The sequence below is a fragment of the Rhinolophus hipposideros genome (genome assembly GCF_964194185.1).
Source record: "Rhinolophus hipposideros genome assembly, chromosome: 6".
In the NCBI taxonomy this organism is placed as follows: Eukaryota; Metazoa; Chordata; class Mammalia; order Chiroptera; family Rhinolophidae; genus Rhinolophus; species Rhinolophus hipposideros.
Genome location: NC_138052.1, coordinates 61,737,397 through 61,760,595, shown reverse-complemented (window position 1 = coordinate 61,760,595; position 23,199 = coordinate 61,737,397). Strand labels below are relative to the sequence as shown.

General features: G+C 36.5%; 1 protein-coding gene and 1 pseudogene across 2 annotated transcripts in view; one reads left to right on the top strand and one right to left on the bottom strand.

Annotated features, from left to right (window-relative positions):
• Positions 1–9,939: 9,939 nt before the first annotated feature.
• Positions 9,940–10,454, bottom strand: LOC308498881 (large ribosomal subunit protein uL11-like; annotated as a pseudogene). Its single transcript has one exon. The product of its transcript is annotated as a large ribosomal subunit protein uL11-like (transcript).
• A 4,237-nt stretch (positions 10,455–14,691) lies between these two features.
• Positions 14,692–23,199, top strand: part of COL5A2 (collagen type V alpha 2 chain) — a 138,345-nt gene continuing 129,837 nt past the window's right edge. The window contains exon 1 of the mRNA XM_081050718.1: positions 14,692–15,052. Coding sequence (XP_080906844.1) covers positions 14,956–15,052 — 97 coding nt within the window. The 5' untranslated portion in view covers positions 14,692–14,955. The remainder of the gene's footprint in view (positions 15,053–23,199) is intronic.

The following is a 23,199-nucleotide window of genomic DNA, read 5'->3' as shown; positions in this document are numbered from 1 at the left end:
ATGAAAAACATTTTTGAAGAGAAATAAATGTTGTAAATATTAACAGTTATTATATCAGTGTTTATTACTGAAATTTTCTTTGTATTTTCTCCATTTTCCCTTTCCTAGGAGTGAGAGGAAAAGCAGGTGCTACTTTTGTAAACTTGAAAATTAAATACTATAATTAAAATGTAGAAGAGAAATGGACTTGCTTGGATGATGGTGTAGAACAGTGTTTCTCAAACATCTGGTCTGGTTCTCCAACATCAGGAGCCCTCTGCACTTTTATAATTATTGAGGACTCCAAATAACATTTGGTAGATTATACCTATTGAGACTTGCCATTTAGAAATTAAAACAGAAAAAAATTAAGTTATTAATTCATTTAAAATTACTATATTATACCTATTTTGTGTTAACATAATGTGTTTTTATGAAAATAACTATAATATATTTACCAAAACAAAAAATTAACAAGAAATGTGGTATTTTACATTTTTGCATATCTCTTTAATGTCTGGTTGAATAGAACACAGCAGGAATCTCATATTTGTATCTGATTTCAATCTGTTGCCATAGTTGTTATGGTTAAAGCATATGAAAAAATCTGACCTCATATAGATACATAGTTGGAAAGTGGAAATCCACACAGACTCACTTTCACCCTCCACACTCGACACTCCCCAGCCCACTCCCCCACCCATGCAAAATAAGATTTTTGGAGCGTGGAGGTGTGCTTACATCTCCCTTTGAAGTAGAGGAAGAACTGCAACTCAGATCTGGATTTCAGTCCTGAGTGATTTATTTACTAGTTGTGTAATTTTTGCATGTCACTTCACCCCACTCAACTAAATTTTCTATAAAATGAGGTTCGTATCTGTCGCCACGCAGCAGCTTAACCGTTTGTGTCCTGCTACCTGCCCCCAAAGAAAGGAGGGTCTGTAAGATGAATCCTTTCAGGGACTTTGCTAAACCTTTGTGTTTGCACCTTATTGCCTCCCTGTTTGGTCCCAGAAAGATGACTGGACAGTCAATGACAAGTAAGATTCCTCACGGAAGGAACAACTCAAGCCAGACGCTGTCGTGTGGGGACCAACAGGAGAACCCACCGGGGTTCACAGAGGTGGGCACAGCCCCCCACCTTCCTCAGGCTAAGGAAAGCCTCAGCCTCTGTGGCTGCATTCCTTCTCAAAACCTGCAAGGGAAGTGATTCAATGAGGTGCTCTCCATCTATTCATATGCATACAGGTTTTGTCCCTTGGGGAAGTTGAGACTTATGGTCCAGCTGTCTGCAGGCAAGGGTGATTGACTTAAATCAGTTTCCTATTATGATGTATAGGATTCACAGATCTTGAGATTGACAAGCTTTATCTCCTTTACTTCCCCACCGAACTAATAAAAGCTGATGTGAGGCCCGATTCCAGGCTTCCAGTCTTTGAGATTGGGGATCCTTTGGTCTGCTGAAACTCTATTCATGGCTATTGTCTTTTCTTAACCCTGCGCCACCTTCCTTGCTCCCCACAACTCTCGTGGCATGGGACGCGACATGTATCCTACTGTGCAGTTGAAAAAATTCAGTAGGATGTCATTATGAAAATCCTTTGCTGCATCAAAAAAGAGTTGGGGCATAACACATGTCATTTTTGTCTTTTCTCTATTTAATCAAATAAGATCTTTTATAGTAGTTATGTATGAAGCTCTCATTGTCAGAAATGGTAAAAGAATAATACCTTGATTCTGTACATTTTATACTTTTAAGTAAATGGAAAGTCTATTTTTTTCCCCAGGTGATATCAGATTATCTCCTCATTATTCTTTCCTATCCTTTCTCTCCAAACTCTTGCTCTCCTCTTAGCTCATCCTGTTAGATCAATGCTCTAGTTGGAAGTTCTTTCTGAGTTTTAGGCAGTCTGAAAGGAACCCTGCCAAAACAAAGAATATTATATTGCTCACTTGTCCTTTTACTCGTTGAAAATACACTTTTAATGGCTAAAAATAACTCCAGGATCCCACACTGTTCATTCTTAAGCGAAGAATTAAATAGGGTTTTATTCAGTCTGTGTTTAATCATCCCTTAAATGTAATGATAATAATACAAATGACAGCTTGTATTTTATTAATTTTTAGAATTTATAAAACTCATTCATGAATTGTTCCATGTAACAATACTTGGAAATCTAAAGGGACTTTCGTATCCCATTTCACTATCCCAACCAATAATTGGGCTCTGATGATGTATGGGGCCCTCCTCAGGTCAAGTGACTGATTAGTCAGAGGTTATTTCCCATAGCTCACTACTGCTGGAGATAATATTCTGTATAAGAGTCCTTTCAGAACAATCACCATTCAAGTTCTTAATGACACAAGATGAGTTTTTAGTAATTTCCTTTTTATTAAACCTAAAATTACTTTGGTTATATTAGCTATTCTCTTTCTTCAGGGCTTGGAATTTGGAACTGTCTGCATACTACTGTCTAAATACTTTATAGGGCTAGTAACACTCACAGACTGAAATAAAAGAGGGACCTACAAATGTGTGTTTTCTATTTATCTCTGCTATGTTGACTCAGGCTGCTGTTAAACCACTTTGGAGTCAGTCATCTTAGGAAATGAGATGAGGTTGCTGTGTGAAAAACAGAATTCAAATCTATGTATGGTTACTGATTCATGCACATTTTTTCTTAAGCTATGTCTTCTTTTGGAAGCAAAGATGTGGGTGTGGTTTTCCAAGAAACAAAAACTCATGCAGAGTAATAAAAATTATTTTTTTTTTTGCTACAAGAGTAAAGACACGGAGATATTATTAATGTCTTTTTGTGCCTCTCTGATAACAGCATTCTGAAGAATCCAGTTCAACAGTGTATTAGTTTCCTGAAATCATGAAAAAGAAAAATAATAGTACCCGGAAATATAGTAATTAACATAGATAACATCTTGAAATACTAGACTATTAAAAGATGAAGGTGTTGTTAAGGTTGGACTTTATTGCAGTTGGCTTTGAAATATTTCCTAACTCTTCTTCCCATCTTCTTTATTATAACTACTTCATGCTTTTAAAAATATTGCCCCACATACACACACACACACTTTGTAGTGTTGAGTATCCTACAATTGAACTCTGCTTGGCTACTAATGATTTGTTGAAGTCACTTGAATATTCCCTTTGTGTCTTCCCTGACCTCCCTTCAGCCACTCTTTGTTGGAATATTATCCATTCTTTGATGCTCTGACTAAATTCCACCACATTCAGACACTTTTCAGATTCCTTGTGATTCAAAGTCTTTTTACCCTACCCCATTCCTCCATTGTTCTGAGTACTTGTGTAATATAATTCATTTCAGTATTATGTGGGTTATAGATATCAGTGCTTGTGTCAATTACCACCATGTTAGGAAAGCCCTTGGAAGGCAGGACTTTGTCCTATATATATTTACACCCTCAAAGTTCTCTCTCAACAAGTGTAACTCTTGAAACCAGAACCCTCTCTTCCTTAAGTAGTATGAAAGACAAATTAGGATGAGCAAGGCACATTTGAAATGAGGGTGTGGTGGCTGATGCTCACCCCTTAGGACCCCAGTAACTTATAGTATGTCCTGTTACTGATGATTTCCATGTCCCAAATAATTGAAGTAGTTTAGAGAGTTTTTAACAGATTGATAACAATTGAGCAGAATCTAGAAAAAATTTAGTAAATGAAGTACATTGTGACTTCTGAAGCACACTGATGAGCCTTAGAGATTGACTGCAAGACACGAATTATAAATACATGTGTATAAGTTTAATTTTAGTTAGGTTAACAGAGAAGAAAAATCCCAAATGTCCTAAATGTCCCTTGATTGTTTTAACTATATATTATAGTCATAGAAAAGAGATTTCAGATGGTCTAGGAACAATTTTCCAGATTCCTCTCATTCCAAAATCGTAGAAGTGGAGATGACAGTGAAAGGGAAGACAAGGCACATTTATAACATCTCATCCAATAATATCTTATGATTGCAATTATTCCAGAGAAAACAAAAGTAAGTCTTTGTAAAACAAGAAAATGAAATCCATGTGTTCTTCCAAATCTCATGAGGTATCACTCACATACTTAAAAAAAAAAAAAAATTAAAATAATACATTTTCCAATCGAGGAAACCTGCATTAGTATTTTATATGTAGTAGGAATAATAACCCATTTTTTTTTTTTATAATAAGTGATTGTGGAGAATTTTATTTTCTTATGGTTTGGTGTCAGACCGGACTCAGATTTATGTGGATGCAGTAACTTAAGAACGTACTCAAAATCAAGTTTATGAACTTGTTCACCAACTCTTTTTTGTATGTGTGGATGTTTGTGTGGATAGATATTTACATGTTTTATTTTAATTAAGTAGTTATAAGGGCAGTATGAGCTAAATATACAGAATGCTCCTGATTTCTAAGTAATATAATCAATGAACCACTGTATCCTTGTGATGTTTTGAACATTGAAAAACTTGGCTACATAGTGACTAATTTTAATACTTAAGACTTCAATTACTGTGGTCAGAGCTTATCTTTATTCATATTTGTATATTTATACCAAAATGAACTCATTGATTACTTGAAGGTATTTAAATAAAAATTATAATCCAAATGCATTGTAGTTTTCAGTCAGTAATGTCTTGTTAGCTTCTTAATGATTATTGAAGTACTTATAAAGAATTGTGCTAATAGGGCTTATGAGCAGAAGTATCTGCTTTTCAGCATTAAGAATTGACCGCAGCTGGCCATTTCCCATTTGATATCTATATTTGGGAGAGAGACATAGAGATGAATCTTTTTATTACTCATTATCTAAAAACGTATTAAAAATTGGTATCAAATGCTTCTGACATATTGATAACTGGTGTAATTATTTTTATTCAAACACTGGACACAAATATGAAATGTAAAGCAAAACTGCAACATAAATGACACTTAAAGGGACAGGTTTATATAAAATGCCATCCTCTATTAAGAGCCAGTTTACAAAAACTTCTTGCATTTCCTTTCAAAAGCAGAGAATTCCAGAGCCCTGCAAAACAGAACTAAAGTTACTAAGGGAGCTGAGGGGGTAGTTTGCCTCAATGCGCAGGAAAATTTAAAATATTAAACAAAATACTGATGGACTTGTGAAATGTGATAATATGTGTCCTATTGATTTCCTTGCCCTGTACTGGCCTCTCCATACTAAGGCCACATTTTCCAGACATCTGGCCGCCACATAATTGTCAATTGAACCATGTAAGAACTCAGAGTCTGATGGGCTGAATGACTTCTTATTTTGTTGAGAAACAGTTTAAGAGTCTTAGAGCTTTAATTTTTTTTTTTTAAAGCAGTGTATGGAGTACAGGAAGCTCATTTGATATAAACGGCCTTTGGTGTCACTGAGTTTTTGGACAATTTCCCCTTTGTAGCTTGTGCATAGTCCTGCCATCTAAAAAGTTTCCCTCGGGGAAAGCCCTGACTCATGGACTCTCATTTTAGCTATAGAGAATTGTCTAATCCAGTACAAGCAATCATCCTTATTTCAGGATTTATTAGGCTTAATAAATAAATAAATAATGGAATAATGGCTAAACATGAGGAAATAAAACACCATGTAAACATAGAATTTTAAAAAAGGGGTAACTGCTCATGCATGCAACAGGATGGATGAATCTCAGAAGCAGACACAAAAGACTATATATTGTGTGATTCCATTTATATAACATTCTGGAAAGGCAAAGCTATAGGGATGGAAATTAGATCAATGGTACCAGGAGTAGAGATGGGAAAAGATTGACTCCAAATGGAGGAACTTTTGGGATGAAGAAAATATTCTCTAGATTATGATGATGGTCACATGATTGTGTACATTTGTCAAAACTCAGAAGAACTGTATGCCCTAAACAGGTGGATTTTGCTCTATTCAAAGCATGCCTTAATAAATACAACATTGAAAAAAAAAAGAATGAGGGAATGAGTGGAAAGCACAGTGGTAGATAAGTAAACTTCCTTGTAGTTTCCTTGTTTTTGGTCTTTAAGTAAATTTTAATAATCAAGTTTTAAATTGACGACTAATTATTTATATTTTTTAAAAAGAAGGCTTAACACAGTTACTTACTTTTATTTAGTCAGAGCTTATATAATATTACCTTTATGCTAGACATTGTCTTAAGAGCTTTACACATATTATATTTGTAGCAACCCACTGGGTAATAGGTAATATTTTTATTCTTATTTTGCAGATGAGATAAGTGAGCTGCAGAGAAGACATGCACTTTTCCCATTGTCACCCAGCTGGTAAGTGGTGGGTGGGACCAGGATTTGAACTCTGTTAGTCTGGCTTCATAGCTTGTTCTTATAACCACTACTGTTCTGCAGACTTTATTATTATTATTGCCTTTTTCTAGCTTTCTTGAACTATATTTGATAAATAAAATTGTATATATTTAAGGTGTACAAAGTGATGATTTGATATATGCATACATTGTGAAATGATAAGTGCAATCCAGTTAATTAACACGTCCATCATCTTACATAGTTACCATTTATTTTCTGTGGTGAGAACACTTAAGACTTGCATTCCTGGCATATTTTAAGTATACAATACATTATTATTAACTGTCATCACCATGCTGTACATTAGATCCCCAGTCTGCAGACTCTTTTGATGTTACCTTCCTAGTGATAAAAATTTAAATTATAGTTTAATTATTATGAGGTACAGTGGATAGAGTGCTAGGACTTGGAAACCTATACTTGAAACTGTTGTTTGCATTGTGTGACTTCTGAAAAGTCATTTAATCTTTCTGAATCCCAGTATTAAATGGGAATGATCAGCCTGCCCATATTATTTTACTGGGTTATTGTGAATCTCAAAGAGTATGTATGTGTTCAAACAGTATGTAAAGAATAAGGTGCTTAGTGTGCTACACGATTCAACATTATTTATCAGATCATTTATGATTTTGGCTCACAGGACTCTTCATAACTTCTAAATGTGATTGTTGATTGCTTTAGCAGAGAAGACAATATTTTAAAATGTAAAATTGCAAACTTTTCTTAAAACATGACTTATGCTAAAATATAAATATCCAAATTAAAATGAAAGTTCATATTTTAAGAAGTTAAGAATTTCTAATACAAAAAATGAAATTGTTGCCACACAGCAGCCTACCCGTCTGTCTCCTTGTACCTGCTCCTAAAGAAAGGAGAGTCTGTGAGACAGGTCCTTTCAGGGACTTTGCTTCACCTTTGTGCTTGCACCTTATGTCTCCCTGTTTGGCCACAGAAAGATGGCTCGTCAGCCAATGATGAGTAAGATTCCCCAGAGGGGGGCAACTCAAGCCAGGCACAGTCGAGTGGGGACCAATAGGAGAATCCACGGGATTCATAGAAGTGGGCACAGCCCCCCCATCTTCCCCTGGCTAAGGAGAGCCTCTGCCTCTGTGGCTGCATTCCTTCCCACAACCTGCAAGGGAAGAGATTCAATGATGTGCTCTCGTCTATTCATATGCATAAAGGTTTTGTCCCTTAGGGAAGTACAACATCCTGAGACTTACGGTTCAGCTGCCTGCAGGCAAGGGTGATTGGCTTAAATCAGTTTCCTATTGTAATGTATGGGATTCACAGATCTTGAGATTGACAAGCTTTATCTCCTTACTTCCCCACCTAACTAATAAAAGCTAATGTGTAGGCCTGATTCGAGGGCATCCAGTCCTTGAGGCTGGAGGTCCCTTGGCCCTGCTTAAACTCTATACATGGCTACTGTCTTTCCTTAACCCTGCACCGTCCTTCTCATTCCCCACAACCCGCATCACGCGGGACGCGACAGGAAATATTTCTAATTATGCCTAAATATACAAAAATATATATTTTAGTACAAATATTTATGTAAAGGTAACCTATATTTCTAAAGTTTAAATATAGATAGCATTTATAATTAAATTCATTGTTTCATATATTTGTTTGCTTGAAAAGATATTACGCTAAAGATGTTTTGAAGGATTCTCCCAGTATTGTCATTTATTGTAAAAAAAAAATTAGTGAAGGAGTTTAACTTAAGGAAATAAACATCATATAATTTCTTTGAGTCTCAAATCCATGTAAGAGAAAAAACTGTGCAGCTAGAGATCCAAAGCTGGATGTAGTCACTACTTGACATACAAAGTTTGATAATTAAGGTTGCAAACTTGCCACCATGTGCTTACATTGACAGCACTGTACCAACAGCTCGGTAAGGTAACCTTGGTATATCAGTGTCTCACAGCTGTGTTCCTGTTGACATGTGGCAGTGTCTTGCTGAGTGGCGTTCATTATTGTTGTTGCGTGTTTTGCATGCGTTCATGAGAATGTCTGAGCTTGAATTAGAGCAATGAACAAACATTAAATTTCTTGTTAAACTTTGCAAGAGTGGAAATGAAATCAGGGACATGTTAGTCCTAGTTTATGGGAATAAAGCCATGAATAAAATGGCAGTGTACAAACGGATTAAACGTTTTTCTGAGGGGAGAGAATGCATCACTGATGAAGAGAGATCAGGGTGGCCAGTAAGTAGCAGAACTGATGAAAACATTGCAAAAATTCATCGAATTGTGCATCAAAATCATCTGCTGACTGTGAGAAGCATAGCAGACCAAGTAAACATCAATAGAGAAACAGTTAAGAAAATATTAACAGAAAATCTTGGCATGAGAAAGGTGTGTGCAAAAATGGTTCCGAAGGAGCTCTTGCATCAGGACAATGCACCAGCTCACACAGCACTGTCTGTGAGGGAGTTTTTAGCCGGCAAACAAATAACCATATTGGAACACCCTTCCTACTCACCTGATCTGGCTCCCAATTACTTCTTTCTTTACCCCCAAATAAAGGAAATATGGAAAGGAAGACATTTTGATGACATTCAGGACATCAGGGTAATATGACGACAGCTCTGATGGCCATTCCAGAAAAAGAGTTCCAAAATTGCTTTGAAGGGTGGCCTAGGTGCTGGCACCGGTACATAGCTTCCCAAGGGGAGTACTTCAAAGGTGACCATAGTGATATTCAGCAATAAGGTACGTAGCACTTTTTCTAGGATGAGTTCGTGAACTTTATTGTCAGACCTCATATAACTTGAATCTCTCTGCTTCTTTCTATTGCCACCACACTTCCCTAGTCCAAGCCACCATCATCTCTCATTCAGACTAAAAATGCTTCCTTATTTGGTGTCCTCACTTCCATCCTTGCCTTGCTATATTTCTCACAAGCCATTCAGATTTTTCAAAAACGAGTAAATTAGGGCATGTCATTCCTCTGTTTTAAAACTCTTCATTGGATTCTCATTGCATTTACAAAAATAAAAAATAAAAAACATAAAATCCAAACTTCTTCCCGTGACCTATTAGACTTTAATTACAGACCTTGTCTCCAACTTTATATCATGGTAGAGCAGCCATAGTGGTTTTCTTTCTACTCTTGCACACTTAAAGTTTATTCCTATCTTTGGTAGGAGGAAGAATGGCCTTGTAAAGATATCTATGCCCTCATCTTCCAAAGCTGTGAACATGTACCCTTACATGTCAAAAAGGACTTTGCAGAAGTGATTAAGGATCTTGAGACTGGGGAAATTATCCTGGATTATTCAGGTAGACCCAATGCAGTCACATTTGTCTTTAAGAGCGGGAAACCCTTTCTGACTGTGATCAGAGAAAGAAATATGACTACAAAAGTAGTTTCACAGTAATGCTATGTTGTTGGCTTTGAAGATGGAGGAAGTGGCTATGGCTGACCTCTAGAAACTTAAGAAAGCAGGAAATGGATTTTCTCCTAGAACCTCTAAAAAGGAATGATGCCCTGTGACATCTTGATTTAAGCCCAGGTGAAACTTAGACTGCAGAACTGTAAGTTAATAATACATTAAGGTTATGATATTTTTTCTTTTTTCTTTGGTTATCAAATGATCTTTAATTGAAACATTTTCTTCTGTAGTTGTTAACTAGCTGGGCCTTCCTCTGCACCACTGTTGATGTCATGAGGGTAGCGGCCAGCAACATTGCAGCTCACAGACATGGTAGTCCCCAGGATCTCTTGAATGGTTCCAGAGAGTTCTCTAGTTAAAGATCAGTTACGCTTCTGTTGGGCAATGTTGATAATCTCATCAAAAGTGATATTTCAATTATGCCTGATGTTGTTTATTTGTTTTGTTTTGTTTTGTTTGTTTGTTTGCTTCTTTGTGTCTCTTGGTGGTTCTTTGAAGGCTTTGATGATCAGGGCAGAGGCAGAAGGTACTCCCTGAACCTGGGCCTATCTGTTCTGAATGGTCAGTTTCACTGTAATCCTCAGACCCTTCCAATCACCAGTTGCTTTGGCAATGTCATCACCAACCTTTTTGGAAATAGACCCAGGGGACTGATCCTGGGGGCAAGGTCAGACATAGCACCAACTTCCCCACCAGTGCATCTCAGGTATACGACTTTGATCTCGTTGGGGTCAAATTTCTGCTGCATGGTGCTGGCAGCTGGTGTCTCATGAACCCGGATGCTGGGCAACCAAAGAAAGTTGTGCCTTGGCCTCCTCTCAGCAGAAAGCCGAAAGACCAGAAGACCCTTTGACTGCGCCACATATCAAATTTGAGGTAATTTTTGTGGCAACCATAGAAAACTAATACTCCATTCCAGGCCGCTCATACCAGATGTTTGTTCCTTCCGCTTGGAATGCTATTCGCCCCCCTTCCAAATCCCTCCCCCACCCCCAGGTCCCCAGGGATAGATCCTTTTCAAATGTTAGGTATCACAGTCACGATTACCTCCTTACATGGGTCTGTCCTGAGGGCCTCATCTGTAGCATGCTTCCCACCACCAACTTATGAGCCACTCTAAAACAGCACGCTCTTTATTTCCTTCAGCACCTTTCACTGTCTGCAATTACCTTGTTCGCTCCCTTGCTCATTGCTGTTTGTCCACTCAAGGTGGTAAGTGCCACAGCCTCAGGCATCTTGTCCGCATTGTTTGTAGTTATATCCTTGGTGGCTTGAGTAGAACTTGGCAAATAGTAGTCACTCAACAAATATTTGTTGAATGAGGGAATGAATTAAACCAGGGAAATAGTTATATCAGGCAAAGGTCAGAGCCTGAGCAAAATTCTGAGGTGTGAAACTACTTATGTGTCTGGGAGAATCTGTGTTTCCAATGGCTGAAGCCAAAAGAAGAAAGCTGAAGGAGATGGGAACCAAGAAGTAGGAATTATCCTCTTCTTCCTTCTTCTCCTCCTTTTCATTATTATTATTATTATTATTATTATTATCATTATACTATTTTAAAATATGTTACTATATCTTGTAAGTACTTGGAGTTAGTTTTTTTTAAAAAAAAGGAAGTAACTGAGTGACACATACACAACAAAATCAGCAAGACTATGAGAGCAAGTGGAGGTGGATTGAGAGAGAAGGAGAAATGTTCTCTGTTTCCGATCTTTGGGTAGAGGATGATGGTGGTAGTGTCAATTAGTATAAAGAACAATGGAAGATAATGGTTTCATTTTGGATTCTGAGTTTCATTTCAATGCAGGCACTTAGAAATACAGGAGTGTAACTCGGGAGGGAAGCCCTGAGAGGAAGTCATTAGCATATAAATAGAAATACTGTCAGAGGATCTAATAGTTAATATAGCTCAAGACGTGGGCAAGGAGGGACAAAAGCTGATAATACAACAGTGGTGAGCACAAGAACTTTCTGAGAGGAATTAGCAAAGGAAATTTGACCAGAAAAGCAAGGGGTATAAGAGGAGTATGTGGGACCAGGAAGCCATGGAGGAAAGAGTTTCAACAAAAAGGGAGTAGTCAAGAGTATGCGACATTATAGGGAGAAAAAGAAAGATCTTTGGGTTTATCTTTGGGTTTTTAAAACAAAGGGGTATTGATGTCTGGTGGCGATATCCTGATACTCAGATGAAGTATAACTGGGAGGTGAAGGAGTAGAAGGAAGAAAAGACTAGAAAATATAGAGTTAAGGAAATCCTGTTTTGTTCGTTTATTTTTTGAGGAAAGAGAGAAGACTGAAAGAGTAATGTCCTGAAGGAAATGTAGAGCAAAGTGATAAAGAGTGCAGAGGGATATAATATTGTATATCAACTATACTTTAATTAAAAAAAAAAGTGTTGTGCAGAGGGAAGGATCAACCCTAAGGGGCACCAGGACAACTTTTCCTCTGAGGTTGGAAGTATTGGTGTTGTGGGTAAATCTAAGAGCTTTGGATGCAATGAGACCAGGTGTTTTGGAGTTAGATATCTCTGAAATAGGGTAATAAATCTACCACTTTTTAGCTGAGCAAACTTGAGCAAGTAAACTGCTTTGAACCATAATTCCTTATATATGACTTGAGAAAAATAATAAATACCTTTCCAGGTTGCTGTGAAAAATAGGACTGGTGAAAATTCCCAATTAGCCACATATTATTATATGTGCACTTGGGATGGGCCTCGTTGGAATTGCTATAGATTTCTGAGCTCCACACTCAAGCACTGAGGCCTGGAATCAGTTATTCAAGGAGTAATGGTCTAGTTCTTTATTCTGAATTCAGCCACATCTATTAAATAGACACACCTTGTCAATACCTGTTTTCCAAATTGAATGTCGGATCCTACAGCGAAACATAGAGGAAAAGCCCACATAGCAAAGCTCGCAAGGACAAGAGAAAATAATTTATTTCAGCTCTCCTGCAAATGTTTGCTATCCCCCAGTCATACCAGAAGCTTTTGGTAGCTGGGAAGAGGACCCTGAAACTGGAGGGAACTGTGAGAGGTTGCCCTGTGTTTTTAATCTTTCTTATAAAGACTGTGTTCACAATTAAATTTAACATAACTATTGATAAGCTGATAATAACTTCTAGTAACAGATACTACATGAGATACTGGTCTAAGAAGCACTGAGCCTTTATGTACACTGATTCTGCTACAATCCTGTGATCTTATCTTTGTATCCTCAGCATCTAGAACATTTTCTGAGAGATGTAGATTCTCCATGAATGCCCTCTGTCTCTGCACTTCAGTTGAGATTCCACACAAGGTACCTGAAAATTGTGTTATCCTTTTGGTATTGGGGTGTTTATGTCTGGCATGCTAGAGAATAATTTCTTTCTCTGTGTTTATTTTCCTGATGTTCTTTTTGAATATTTAGCAAGGTGTTTTCAAGTGCTGTTCTTTTAGGTATTCTAGAAAAAATTAGTAGAAGGGTGATTTTTGATTCTTACTTAGCCCATTCATTTTAATGGGAACAGGCCACCACCCCTGGGGAACAGTGTGGTGGTGACAGAAGTAATTGAAATGAGACATGTCTAAGTGAAAATGAGAGGTATGGGGTTAAAGCTGCTTACTTGGAAAGCTGATCTCTTCTGGAATACTTCTCCAGAGATACTAATTTCAAAGATAGAATTCAAAGCCTCTTGGATTTCTTTTATTAAGGAAAGTGGTAATAATGCATTACTTAACCTAATCTCACCCTATATTCTTTTCCTTTCTCTGAATTTCCACTGAGCTCAATACATCTCACAATATATGCTGTGGCTTGTATTTCTTTGTTTCATGCTTATTTTCTTAGCATCTACCTGTGTTCCTTGAAAGCAGTGGGCATGCCTTTCACTTTGGTGTCATCCTCGCCCTCTCAGTGCTTAGCACAGTGCAGAGTACCTGCTTCTTGCAGGTAACTATCAACAGTTGATTCCCCTGTATTGTATAGAATAGCAATTCTGATTTTAGGTGTACTCAAGGTAGCAAATGTATTAGATTATGTAGAATGCTCTGAGGTCATTAAAATCTTGGCAAGCGTGAATGTGGGACAAAAGTTCATGGATATTGCTCTTAAATGGTATGTACAACTGGGACTACCATATTCCCCGAAAAGCTGGTTTAGGGATAATAACACCACTATCTACTTTTATGTAGCTCTTTGCAATTTGGAACTTAGTTAATAATATATTACTCATTTTAGTGTCACTGAAACCTGTACACTGGTCAGGGCAAAGCCCTTTACTCAGATGAGAAAATTGGAGTGCACAGAGATAAAGGACTTTGTGTTTACAAAATTGCTGAGTGGCAGAGCTGGTGTTTGAAGCAAAGCTTTCTGCACCCAAAGGCAGTGTACTTCCTGTTCCTTTACACTAACAGAGCAGACTGTTTTCTACATAATAAAACTCTCTGGGATCTGAAGATGTGTCCCCCTTACAAGAGGGATGGAGACATAAGGAGAGGGTCTTAATTCGAAGCATGATGCACTACACATTTATTTGTGTAAAACAATTTCTTCACCTGGACTTTACCTGAGCACAGTTTTAATAGTCTCCTTCCAGAATCTGGGAAAAGAAACAGAATCTGGCAGGGGGACATGAATATTTCCTCTTTAGTCAAAAGAATGGGTTAAAATTTGATCCTTTTAGTGTTTAAGGTGACCAAGAGACCTGAATTTTCTAGATGCCAAAAACTAGGCTAAAAGGCTGTATTTCTTCCCTAATGTCTTTTTCAGCTTATAGGGAAAAAGTTAAGGGGTGTGTGTCTGGGGGAAAGGTTAGGGAGGGGAGAATAAAGACTCATTCCTTCTAACAGGCTTTTTAAATGAAATAAAATAGGAGAAATAAATGTTTGTTTCTGTGATTAAGCTCCATTTATGTTTAAAACATAAATGAAATAGGAACAGTTTAAGGCACAGAGGCGTGTGTTCTGATTTGGTTGTTTACCATCAATCAGACCGTTGCTTGGCAGACACTGGATGGTTATGAGCCTGAACAAGCTGAAAAGGGGCAGGAAAAGAAGTGGAGGCAGCATTCTTCCTATTTAAAGCTGCATCGCTTGAAAAAAGTTTTCGCAGTCTGTGCTGGAGCTGGTGCTGAAAAAGGGGGTTTGCAGAGGCTGCCCTGGGGCTGGTGCTGAAAGAAGAGCCCGCAGTTGACTTCATGGTGCTACAATAACCTTAGAATCTACTTTTCACTCCCAAGAGGACCCACATGTCTAATATTTAGACATGATGGCAAACTGGGTGGAAGCAAGACCTCTCCTCATTCTTACTGTTTTATTAGTGCAATTTGTCTCAATAAAAGCCCAGGAAGAAGACGAGGATGGTGAGTTGGCCTTTTGCTTTGCTTGTGGTGTTTATTACTAGGTTTGGGAAATAGGTGGAATGTTAAGCCGCAGGAAGAGCGTGAAGAGGAGGTTCTGGTTTGAAGTTGAGCAGGGGGCTGACAGCACCTGGAAACGGCTTAGAAGACAATAGGGATGTTTGTAAGTTCGCAGCTTCTCCATCTGCCCTGGGAAGAGTACACTACTGAATATTTCTGGGGAAACCTAGGATAAGTCCTTTTGCCTGAATCTAGAGAGTTGGAAGTTTAAAAGAAAAGAAGAATGCTTAAAACGGAGCTCTAAAGGCGCTTTCAGTTAGAGGAGTTCTGTTCTGTGGGCTGGTTTTTCAGAGCGAGGAAAAGTCGCAGCAGAAGCTGGGTAGGGTGGAGTCTTTTTTTGTACGGAACTTCAGCTGCTTCATAAAATTCTTTGTTTAGAAAAACCTCTGTAGCCAGTCTGATAACTGATTTTTCTTTGTCTTTGGCTCCTTATTCTTTTCTCTTTACAGACTTTTCACTTCTTTCCATTTGCATTTGTGATCTTAAAATCGCTTTTGCTTCCTGAGAGACAGTCTCCTTTATTTCTCCATGGACAGAGGCTGATTGGAGCCAGATTTCTTAAACAGTGGTATTTTCCCACCCTACTGACTTGATTATCAAGACAGTGATGGTTCCCTGTTGGATGGTGGAAGGCAGGAAATCGGCATGCCTTATATATAATTTATTTATCACTTAGTATAAGTATGGACATTATCCTTTAGATGCAAGTTTCTTTTTATTTAAGACAAATCTTGCCTGGTTACTAATTTTTTTTTCCTTTGCAATTTGCATATGTTAAGGTTGGGTGATACCGTATGGTTAAGCAAAAATGCATGGCTGCTATAGAATATAAGAAAATATTTAAATTTGTTCCACTGATTATTAAATTCTTACTCTCCAGGGCTGAAATTTCAAATACAGACACGTACTCTTTTATAATAGGACCTTGTAGATTTTCATAACTATTTAACATCAAACTTGAGCTTTTAAAACTAAGCACATGTATTAAACTTTTGTTACTATTTTTACATATATATTTGTGTGTGTATGTGTATTTTAATACCTGCTTCTCTGTGGTTTTGCTCTGATGATGTTTATAAAATTAATATAGAGACTACAAGTTCTAAAATTTATTTAAAGAGTGAAAATAAAAATTTGGATGAATACTCAACAGTCTGTCCAGAGTCCCATAGAGGGGGCACTTTCTAAAACCTTGGAACTCTTTATGTTACTTTTTGTTGTAAAAATCAAGTAATTTATAACAGTTAAAACTATGGAGTTTCTTTATAATGGTGAGAAAAACATTCATTGTTTGGAAGGGTGGGGAAGATAATTGAATAGGAAGTAGAAGTCAGGAAAGGGGGGGAAATACAGAAAATTACAATAGAAATAGAAACTCTGATTATAAAAGGAACAGTTGACTTCCCTCCCTCACCAAATAACCAACTTTAATTTAAAACTTAATTACTACAACTTTCCTTGTTAATATATTTTAAAATAAATAATTTTATAATGTATGAAAATATTTGAACATGTGAATAAACTGAAGGTATGTTTTATAAGTTATGGAATAGGCTATATGTTAAAAGATTTTCTCAAATTGTTGTAATTATTCTGTAATTTGTTTCTGAAAAATGGTCAGTTTATTTTTTCTCAATACGAATTTACATAAATGTTAGGAATGTGATGCTTGGTGCAGAAATGTCCCCTACTCCATACCAACTTCTCTCCCCTCAGTATAACCAACTAGTACAGAAACTGGAATTCCAAATATCAGATTTTACAGAAAAAGAGCAATCGCTTGCATACATATTGCAAAAAATAAATTCCTCTATTTTATAACTCAAACTAAGAGAATATATGTGATAAATTTCAATAGCAAAAGAAACTAGTTATGGCCCTAATTAAAGGTAATACAGGAAAGAATTTCAGAATTCAGAGCTACCTAACTTGTACTGCATTGACTTATCGTACATATTTTGGTTTAATTTATATTGTATGGATATTTGTCAATACTTTATTTCCCTGTTCAGGCTTGTCAGAAGTTTAATAATAGTGTCAGAATTTTGAAACTCCATGTGATTTTAGCTTTGAAGGAGAGTAAACTTAGGTAGATGCTTTGGCATACTTGCAAAATAAGTACTTGTTCCCCAACTTCAGCTATAACTAAGTCATATAATATGATACTGACTTTGTGTACAAATATGACCCCTTGGAAATGTAGAGGCCTGTTATCACATCTAAGTACATATTTACAAAGTTTTCTTTTTTCTTTTTAAGACTTCAAGGTATATATTTTTTTCTTTATTTGACTGTGGTTATTTACTGAAAATGTAAAACATAAGTATAGTGCTTCCCTGATAGAAATGCTTATGAGTCATGAGATTAAAGGAAGTAAATAAAGTTTTAGGCCTTTTAGGCCAAAATCATTACTACTTCTCACAGCATTTTAAGAATTGAATTGATTGTTTAATTTTGTGGGAACTGAAAGGAGAAAGTTTGGGAGTTGGGCTAACTTTAGATGAAACTGTTAAGCATCAGAAATCAGCGTTAAGATGACAAAATTGCTTTTCATGAGTATTGTGTGTATGTGTGTGTGGTGTGTGTGTGTGTGTGTGTGTGTGTGTGTGTGTGTGTGGTAGGGGATGCTTTGAAAGGCTCCATTTATTTTTTTGTAGGAGAAAACACTAGTCCATTTATAATAATTTTTATATTCCTAAATAAAGGTCTAACACCTATACGTTCTTGCTAGAAGTGGATATACTTAATCTTAGAAAATAATCTTTGTTATCAATCATTGATTTCAATAACAGAGGAGCAGTGGAGGGAAGGGAAGGTGCAGAAATGTACCATTTTATTTCCAGAGACTATAAATGTCAATGCTTTTCAGAGGCCAGGCAGATAACAGAAGCAAGAAAAGCAAGAGAGTGTTAATGCCTCAACAACTGTTGATGGGCCTGTGCAGAACTGAAGATGGATACCCACTTTAAGGCATTTGAAACTAACATTTTCAGAAAGCATTGCATAAGCCAAATACAATACCTCTGAGTGCCAAGTCTGGCTCATGGACCGTAAATTTGCAACCCTCCTGTTGCAACCCTACACTGATATCCTGGACCCAAGCCAACTTCTCATTACTAGGAGATGAGAGGCTCACAATCCTTTCTATATCATGGTCTCCTGCATTTTTATTATCTACTATGTCTGCCATTTATTTCATCATTAAAATGCAAATATGAAGACGTGGATGCTTAACACTCAGCAGTACTTGGATGGGATCGTTTTAAAAGAGGTAGAGCATAGGAACACATAGCTTCAGATATTTGTTCACTCATAAATTATTTTAAACTCTTAATATTGACAAATGATAAGGTACTTTCGATCATGTAGTACATGCAAACTTTTATAGTAAATATTTTAATCTAGGTTCAGCTGCGCATAGCAGAATGCAGTAGTTTAAACAGACAAAGAAAAGGTGTTTTGTTATATATATATATATGAAAGAAGCTTTTAGTTAGGTGGTGAAAGACTGGTATATTGGCTCCACAAAGTCATCAGGGATTTAGTCTCTTATAGCTCTCTACTCTCATATCCCAAGGTAAAATCCTGATATTATGGTACTAGATGACTGCTGAAGCTCCAGCCATTGCATTTACTTTCCAGGCATCTGTATAGAGGATGGGAGACAAAGGCTGTGATTAATGGAGATTTTTAAATCTTTATGCCATTTCAACTTACTTGTAGTTGGCCATAATTTAGTTATATGGACACACAAAGCTACAAGGGCAACTAGGAAATGTGGTCTTTTCAGCTGGGTGACCCAAGCAATGTCCTCTACTAAGCAGGGTTACGTTTGTTATGAAGGATGTGAAAGGGAGAATCGCTATCAGGGGTGAACTATAGTTCCAACCACAATAAGCATAAGTGTCGGCCACTTTCAATGGAATAGATCTTCTGGTTTCAGTGGACAAAAAAAATATAGTTGAGTGACCAGATCTACCCTGGTTATTATTCACTTCTGCGTAGACTACGAAGCCAAGAACACTGGATGGCTCTTAAATGTTAGTTAGCAATTCTTTGTTTCCTTATTCTCTTCAAATAAATTTAGAAGTACTTATAATTTTTACCCAAACTAAAGTGAAGAGTATATATATATATATATATATATATATATATATATATATACACACACTTATATATGCATACATATGTATGCAAATATTATTTTGAAGAATACACATAAATATACATCACATACATATATATGTATGTATATACACACATATACATACATATATATGTGTGTGTGTGTGCATGTATATATGCATGTATATAGATTGGTAGACCAATAGGTATAGTGAATGCTTTATATTGACAAACAAAGTATATTGTGTTTTGACCCTGACTCTTTAGGTTAGTTGGTAAGCAATCGACAAATAAGTATTAAGCTGGCTGTATAAAGAACCACTTGAAGAGCTGGTTACTAATATAGATTCTAGGTTCCTTCCTTTCCAAATATCCCAATTTAGTCGGTTTGAATGGGATTTGGGAAACTTTCTAGGTGATACTGATTTAAATTGGTGAACCACTGTATTAAATCTCTGCCTAACATGCTTTTGATCTTGATGTAGACCAGTTGGCCTCTTGTTCCAAGGTTATATACTGTGACTTTGATAATAATTTGCTTTTCTAGTTATTCCTTTCACTTGTAAGTCTACCTAATTAAAGTTTGTCCATAAATGGTTACAAATTCACTATCATTTCTGGAAAAATCAAGGCGCAATTCCTCCTCTTGGTGGGGTGGGTGAATCATTCCATATAAAGGACACAAGTTATAAAATCCTATTTCTAGATGAATATGTAGTTTTCATTTTCTCTTCTTGCTTTTACTTTCTGCTACTCACACTTTTAGCACTATCACTGCAGCCCTGAAATTCATTGTGTTGATCATTCTAGAAATGCACATAATTCAGGTTATGAGGTAAACACAGAAAGAGAAAACTTTGTTTTGAGGATCTGGGACTTAGGAGATTGGAGTCATGTTAATCTGTGGCCACAGAATGAAATCTTTTTTTAATCAAACAGTTTGCTCCTACCTCAAGGATAATTTATGCATCATCACTTGGCCTTATATGGAATTCATAAAATATTTAAAAATGGATCAGTGACTTAGTGTTATTTGCACTTGGATCACAACATTGAAAAGTTTAGATTTACATATGAGAGATATAGTAATGTTAGGGTAAACAACAAAAATTGTTAATTATTAATTGATTTATGATATAAATTTGGGCAAACAAGTTTTTATATAAGAAAATGGAATTGTTAGGAAGATATTGACAAGTGGGTTTTCCTCTAATTTTCTTTCCACGTAGATTTCATGTATATTTAATCTCAATTTCATGTAAAATTGTTGAGCTGTTATATTCAGTATTTAAAAGAGTATCTACTCTTGGCATTTGCATGGGGGAGGTAAGTGTACCCTATGGAAAATTTTGCCTTAAAATTGTGACCATATTGGTGGGCTTAGTGTTTTTATATTATTATGTTTAAAACTTAACTCTTTGAAAGAAATCAAGGTGGTTTCATTTTGTACTGAATATATTCAGTAAGGAACAATGTATTATGGAAATTATAATAGAACAAGATTTTCTTTACTCGCATGTTGACTTCTACAGAGAAGATAGTAATGTTAGCACTATTAATAAATTAATATTAATATATTAATGGAAGTTTGTCTCTACAGCTTTCTTGTATAATGTCCAAACTCAAAAATGTTTGTATGCTCTTTTTTAAAGTTTAAATCTAGGAAGGAATAAAGACAGTCCTGTTCTTTTTTTTCTTTTCCTTTTTTTTGGGTGTCTGCTCAGTCAGAATTATAAATTGAGTTTCAATATGACAACAACTGTATTCTCGGTGGAAACATTGCTCACCACAAGAATCATAGCCTTGTTGTAGTATATAAACTTTAGTAAGTGAAGTAAGCTCAAGTCCAGCCATCACTGGGAGAACACCTGGGTTCTAGTCCATCTCTGCTATTTAGCAGTTTTGCAACCTGCAGAGAGCCCTTTAACCTCACTGAACTTTTGGGTCCTCCTCTGAAATTGGGGAAATTGTAAACACCGCTGTCAATCCAATGAGACTCTGAGGGGGATCATTTGGAAACATTACCTGAAGGTACTTTTAGAGCACTTAAATGAGACACAGAAAGTGATATTACAATCCAATTTCAGTCATCACAGATACAAACCTTAGTGGTCTATGTTTGACTTTCACCAAATCATTGAATTTTGAAGGACCTTCTGGATTGGTTCTTCTGTATTTCGGTCATTCTCCATTTCCTAGGGGAACTGCTACATCAGTCATGCTCTCTTTTCCATAACTTCAACTACTTCCTTTCTGTGGGCTCTTTCCCCTTAGCCCTTAAACTAGCTCAGCTCTCTCTCAGGGCCTATCTGGCTCCCACCCTCTCTTTCTTCTTAGCCCATTTGCTTTAAAGGAGCAGCATCGTTTTCTTTCTGTCTCCATGCCCTCACTCATCCCACTGCACTCTGATTTTTGCCCCTCCGTTCTATTTAAGGCAGTCTAGTAAGAGAAGGACTGACATGTGTGATGTTCCAGTGGGCTCCTTTCACCTCTTACTGTGTTTCCCCGAAAATAAGACCTAGCCGGACAATCAGCTCTAATGCATCTTTTGGAGAAAGAATTAATATAAGACCCAATCTTATTTTACTGTAAGACTGGGTCTTATAATACAATACAATAATACAATACAATACAATGCAATACAATACAAGACTGCTCTTATATTAATTTTTGCTCCAAAAGATGCATTAGAGCTGATTGTCTGGTCTTATTTTTGGGGAAACAGTATTAGGCCTTTCTCTTTTATTTAAAATCATTGATCACTTCAGCTTTTTTGAAAGTCTACTCTCTGAAGGTTCTCCCTCTACCTACCTGACCTTTCTCTCTCAGCTTCATGGGTTCTTCTTCCTCCTATATCCCTTAGCACTTTGTTTTCTCACAGGATTTAGTTCAAGGGTCCTCTCTGTATATTCTCTTCCTAGATCATCTAAGAATCATGTTCACTCCCCAGGCTTTGCTCTACACCTAAATACTGATACTTTTCAAATCTCTCTCTCCAACCCCAACCTTCCATATGAACTTCAGAATACCCAACTTCCTACTGGACAGGCCATACCACTTCAAATTCAGTGTATCCAAAACTCAACTCATTTTCTCTCCAAGACAGATCATCTTATGTAGTCCTTATATCAATTAATGGCAACATCACCATACCTGATTATTCAAGCAAAATTCCATCAGTCATGAAATTCTATCATTTAACCTATTAAATATTTTTCAAATATACTTTTCCCTCTCTACTACAAATACTTAAGTTCTGGCTCTCATTATCATTATTGCACTAATCCCTGGATTGTTGCAATAACAAATAAATTCATCTCCTTTCCTCCCAGCTGGCCACTTCCCACCTGACATATACTCATATAGATTCCCTCTGTTGCTATTTTGATATATAACTAAAATCCAATCATGTCATTACCTTCCTTAGAACCTTGATTGACTCCCATAACTTGAAGAAAAAATGATGTGCAAGCTCCTGAGCATGGCATACAAGACCTGCCATGATCTGGCCCATTTCTAGAATTTCAGTCACATCAGCTGTCATTCTTCACCTCAAAATAGGAGTTATTCCTTACTACACACACACACACACTACACACACACTGTACTCCCACTACACACACACACATACACACACACACACTTTTCCTTTTTTTTTACCTCTACTTTCCAGGTTCCCCTCCATGTCATGAATTTATTTTATATATTAGGTATGTAATAGTTATTCCATACCTTTATGCTAAGAGAATATTATTTTAAAAATATTTAAAAATCTAAAGAAATCCACCATTTATTCATTCAAGTATGAGTTGATTTCAAGTTCAGGTTTTGCAAATTATATTTGCATATTCTTGGGCATTTTTCTTTGCTTCTTTATCTATAAAATTGAAATAATAATATCTACCTTAAATAATTATCATGAAAACTATCATGCATACAAATCACCTGCATAGTAGTATGGCTCT